At 34.5% G+C, this 5,541-nt stretch overlaps 1 protein-coding gene across 1 annotated transcript; it reads left to right on the top strand.

The window, feature by feature from the left end:
* The first annotated feature begins 391 nt into the window (after nt 1-391).
* LOC120626859 lies at nt 392-2,475 on the top strand. Its single transcript, XM_039894636.1, has 2 exons — nt 392-481; nt 1,236-2,475. Exon 2 carries the CDS (start codon nt 1,253-1,255, stop codon nt 1,808-1,810), a length of 558 nt encoding a protein of 185 aa, XP_039750570.1. The 5' UTR covers nt 392-481; nt 1,236-1,252; the 3' UTR covers nt 1,811-2,475.
* Nucleotides 2,476-5,541: the final 3,066 nt, after the last annotated feature.

Genomic DNA, 5,541 nt, shown 5'->3' with positions numbered 1-5,541 from the left:
CTAGAGATGTCATTGATATGAAAGACTACACGAATTTGGCGGATTATTTGAAGAGTGCAGCAATGAGTTTTACAAGTACTAAACCTAAAGAGCAGGAAACATTAAACTGTTTTGGACAAACCACCAGACGTTCATTATTTGGTAACAAAGGTAAGTTGCTTTTCTTTTTCTCTAGTTTTTAAAATACTCCAGTATCTTCAACTTTTTTACATAAGAATTAATTAATGTTGACCTATGTTTTAGGTCGTGCTGATATTCGGTGTTACTGGTGCATGTAGAGTACACGAACTAACGAAAATGACTGCAATTTTGTTTGAAGATCACGGTGAAATTTTTCTCGTAAGATTACTGTTAAAAAAAACAGAATCGTACGAACGTAGCCTTCTAATTCACGGCCAGTTATGCCAAATAGTGAAGAAATATGAAGATCCACGTACGCTGAAAGCAAAAAACAACCGCTTCTTTTTAACCTACAACAAAGGTAAATGTACGGGCCAACCCATTGGTAAAGACAAATTCGGTTCTATGGCAGTGGACATTGCCAAATACCTTCGCTTCCCGGACCCTGGCTCCTACACAAGTCACAGCTTAAGAAGAAATTTCTCCACATTGATGGCTGATGATAAAATTCTCAATTATTGTATGACGGTTAAAGATGTTTTTTTTATTATTAAACTACGTTTACTTCAACACAAAATAACGATAGATTTTTTCAAAATCATCAAAAGGGAAAATGTACAAGTCAACCCATTGGTGTTAACAAATTAGGTTCTATGGCAAAGGAAATTGCTACATACCTAAGACTGCTGGATCCTGACTGACACTGGTCAGAAGAAGAACTTCTTAAATTTATCCAATTACTGTATGATTTAAAAAAAAAAGGTTCCAATCATCATACAGTAATGATTTAAATTTGTATAACGAATGCTTGCTACATTTCCGGGCTAAACTGCAAAGCGAATGTTTGAATTATAAATAAGCCAGCTCTCTTATCAACTAAAAATACCTTAACGCATGTAATATCCATTTACCTTTATTTAGTGTGGATAAATTCGTAGTAAAGATACAGGAAATGTGAAGAAATATTAGCATATTAATAACTTAGATCTTCCTGAATTTACTAGATATTCATTATTTATTTTTAATTATTTAGACTAACTTCCTATTTTTTATTTATATTCAAGCCAAACCTATTTTTCAGTCCTCGATGTTTAAAGAAAATTGTATAATTTCAGATAACAATTTTCTGGACATGAAAGTTATTGTTGACCGCGATGCAGTCTTAGACAACGCGTCTGATGACGATGTAATTGAAGTCGTAAGAGATGAAGCACCAATTGAAATATTATCGGATGATGAAGAAATGGAAGTTGAAAAAGCGAGTAATCTGTGTTCAAATGATAAAACCTTTAATTTCACGGCACCTAATACACCGAACGAAGTTGACAAAGACCTATCGAATGAGCTAGAAGACCCTCTCAAAAGTTGTTTTGGTGAAATAGAGAATTTTTTTTCAATTTCCGAACAAGAACACGCAATTGCAGTGCCAACCATAATGCACACTATGTGTTTAGAGAGTGACCCCAAAATAGATGACAAAACCAACCACGACAGTAGTGGAGAAAATTGCTTTGTTAATGTTACTGATTTTGGAAATAGTTCCGAAAATGATGCAGAACAGTTAAAACAAAAGGTACAAGAAGAGAATGAGTCAAAAGGCGGAGGGGATTTAACTTTAAATTCTGTTAATGTTCCTAATGATAAAAAAATTGTAGATAATGAAGCGAACGCCGTAAATTTATCACAATAGTATAGAATAATTTTGGGTGGACTTTTATTCAAATAGTTTGTTAAACGAGAGTTGTCTTTTTGACAAAACTGAATGAAAAAAGATTTTAGTAAATTACAATATTTAAACCAAATGTAGTTGCAGTAGAAAAAGTTGCCTCTTTAGAGATGTATACATATTTGCACCACAACAAATGAGATTGAGCCTATTTTAGATCTTATTGTTAAAATCACGATAGGTCCATATAGGTCCTGGTCTTATTGCATTTTAAAACATTTTTATTTCTTAATTAGTTCATTTTTCTACCGTTTACTTAAGCACCTTTGGTCCTGATTATGTATGACATTAAAACCTTAAATATAGTTGTTACTGGGCCTTCTTAAAGTTCTTGTTGGTAGACCTGTCTAATTTGACATCGCGTCGCAAAGTCTAATAAGCCCAGCCACCATTGTTCGTGTATTCCAAGCGCGTGCAGTGCGTTGTATGTCAGATAAAGCAAATGCAATAATAGTCATATCTATTGACATACAATCTTTAACCTCTGCGATTTTAATGTAATAGAAAAAAGGGCCTAACACTAAAAGTCACTAAGATATTTGTAAGCTTATGTTATTTAGAACATTCTCAGCTTTGTCAAGCTAGCAGAATACTTATTTAGTTATCAATAAATTAAATTGTTTATTGGATTTGTTTGTTTGTTTTTATACTCTCGAGTACACTAATTTAACATTTTCATATATCAATCCTTACCAGCCCGCTACCAGGCACTGGTCTCCTCCCACAATGAGAAGGGGTTAAGGCCGTAGACCACCTCGCTGGCCCAGTGCGGATTGGTGGACAATTTTAACATCGTCTACTATTAAATTAAGAGTTATTAATGTTTTTAGATTTAAGGTAGTTTGTGATATATGAATGGTGATTTTACATATGATATATAAATACCAGTTTATGAAAATGTACTTTATTAGGTTACAACAGATAAGTCGTCTATAATCTAAATAAAGACATAGTGCTAAGAACCGTAGAAACGTAACTCAAAGGTTCTATATTTTAAGTATAAGATTTTTATAATAAATCTGAAACGTCAAAATAAAATGGAAATTAGGGACCTAGCTTTAAAACTCATATTCATAGACAAGCAAGCAAGCAAGCGTTCTTGGCAGAATAGTTAACCGGATTACAGAATTTGAACTCTCAAATGAGTAGCATTAGGTCATTTTGCTTTGACGTTACAGTGTTTCGTTAACTCCATGACGCAACGGTGTGCGCTGTGAATTTAGTTGTTGTCTACTAGGCGCCAGATGAGAGCAGTCGCAAACAGATCTTTGGAAAAAAAATTGCAAATTAAGCTATTAAACAAAAATACATGCAATTACAGGTGCTTATTCTACAAATGTATTGTAGAATAAGCACCTGCAATTAGTCAGAGAATGTACCAAAACTGCATCGGTCTATTGATTCTTTAACCTATGTGCCCTGTCCGTTATCACTCCAAATTTTAGACTCTGACTAGGGTTTTGACGGTAAAGCTTTTAACCAGTGTTACCGACAAAGCCCAACGTGTCTGATCTCATTTTATCACTTGATTAAGTAGAGATACTTCGAGCGTAGGTCTTTCTGTCGCTCGCTGAATAACTCCTGAGCTCTCAATTATATTTCGTGGAGCCATAATTCACCACTGGCAACATACTTTGTTCGAAAACTTTGTCATTCACGCACTTAGGGTTTCTTGAAGAAAAGATGTCACAAAGTTTTCCGAATGTGAATCTTAGTTTGATTCAGTGGTTCACCTCGTTCCCTTTCTAAGAATAGGTTTACTTATTATTATAGTGGCGGAATTAACGTTTTCCTAAATTTCAGCGGACATTGGGGCCCGCTACGCCACCATGAACGGTCGCAGGGTTTTGATGATCGGCAACTATCGGTTCATGAAGCATTACGACAGCAGGACTGGTAGAACAAGATGGCGGTGCTGCAAGGCCTTCAACAAGTGCAAAGCGATAGTCATCACCTACGGCGACGTCATCAGAAAACTTAAGAACTTGCACAATCATTGATCACCTTATGCGGTGCGGTTTAATTAGGACATGTAATAATTTACACCTTCTTAGTTTCCTTCTTCTTTTTAAGTTTAGAAAATTTAAAAAGAAGGAATTTGTCTATCATTTTTTACCTTTACTGGCGGATATTGATTCGTGATTCTATTAAGGTTTATTGCTTTATTAGAAAAAATTAACTTTGGGCATGCGTTTAAAGGGTTTTGTAAATACTAAATCAATAGGTATTTTACAATGACATAAATATTACAACAATGGATTATGGTTATTATATAGTTCTAGACTAGAAATTAACTTTTACTATTACTTATGTTTATGAATGCGGAATAGAGTAACTAAGTGATTTAAAACTATGGTTTATTCTTTTCTCAGTTACCTTCCAAGTTTGACAGTAATAAACCATAGTTTATATATGTTGCTATTCTGCAAGTAAAAGATTATTAAAGGTTATCCAAACTTGTATAACCTTTTTGTTAATTTTTTGAATACTATTAACTACTTATCTGTTACTAAAACTTAATTTTATCTACTAGTTATTGGAGACCATAGAGCAAAGTAATTCGAATAGTTATTAAGGCAAATAGAATAACACATAATATTTATACGTTAATAATATATGTAATTATTTAAATATTTAATGACTAAAATTATACTAACACTAAATTATAACATGAATATTAAAGTTGTAACTAAGAAACAATTCCGCTTTACTTACTTTATTTTTTGGCGTTTTTTGTTGTTCTAGTGACGCGCCCAAACTGCGGGCAGCGCAGGCGGTATTTAAAAATAACAATACGCAGAATTGTTTAAACTATAGTTCCCAATACGAAGTAGTTTTGTCTACTATTACGTAGTGTTGCTTTTATTGATAGTTAGCGTCTATGGTAAATAGATAGTTAAATGGTAAATAACTAGTTAGTTGGGCACTAAACAGACAAAAGCCGGGGCGGAATCTCCGGATCTTAAGCGGTCGTGAGCGTCTTCTAGGCTAGCTCCCGACGGTATTCGGTTTCATATGAAACTTAAATAGACAAAAAAAATCCGATGCCGGCTCCAGCGTGTATAGTGCTTTTCTAGTATACATTCACTAACCGTTAATACTTCTTGATGACTTTATTAAAGTTCATAATGAATGAGTTTTATTTGTTTACCACCTATTTATTTAAGGAATGCCCTTCCAGCTTCCATTTTCCCCAGTACTTCCAATATGAGTACCTTCAAATCAAGAGTGAATAGGTATCTAGGCAAGCACGCCTCAACTTAGGCTGCATCATCGCTTACCATCAGGTGTGATTGCAGTCAAGCGCTCGTCTATAAACATTAAAAAAAAAAAGTCCGTAAGAAACTTCTGATATCTGGTAAGATCGAAGGCGAGATTACCGGTCGTCGTGAAAAAAGCATTCGTTTTATATGCATGGCTTAGCCGCTTCTTGAAATTTTGTAATAAATAGTTGATATTTATCCCGGGAAACTAAACGGGATTTCTAAAACCCAAAACAAACGCAACAGCTAGTGTTTTATATGTTGTGTTTCTGTTCCAGAAATGGAAGTTATGCATACCAAGGGTGGCTACCCGAAGCTAATGTACTGCGGTTTCATGTACAGACCGCATAACGCTTACAGACACAGGAGACTGCAGCTCTGGTACTGTAAATACAGGAATACAAGGCAGTGCAGGGCGATCGTAAGGACAAT

Source organism: Pararge aegeria, chromosome 10 (assembly GCF_905163445.1).
Source record: "Pararge aegeria chromosome 10, ilParAegt1.1, whole genome shotgun sequence".
NCBI lineage: Eukaryota > Metazoa > Arthropoda > Insecta > Lepidoptera > Nymphalidae > Pararge > Pararge aegeria.
Note: the sequence above shows the minus strand (reverse complement) of the source record. Positions and strands in the feature narration are given on the sequence as shown.

Excerpts from the sequence above, each read along its gene's own strand:
- LOC120626859 (XM_039894636.1), top strand. The coding sequence starts at position 1,253 with ATGAAAGTTATTGTTGACCGCGATGCAGTCTTAGACAACGCGTCTGAT.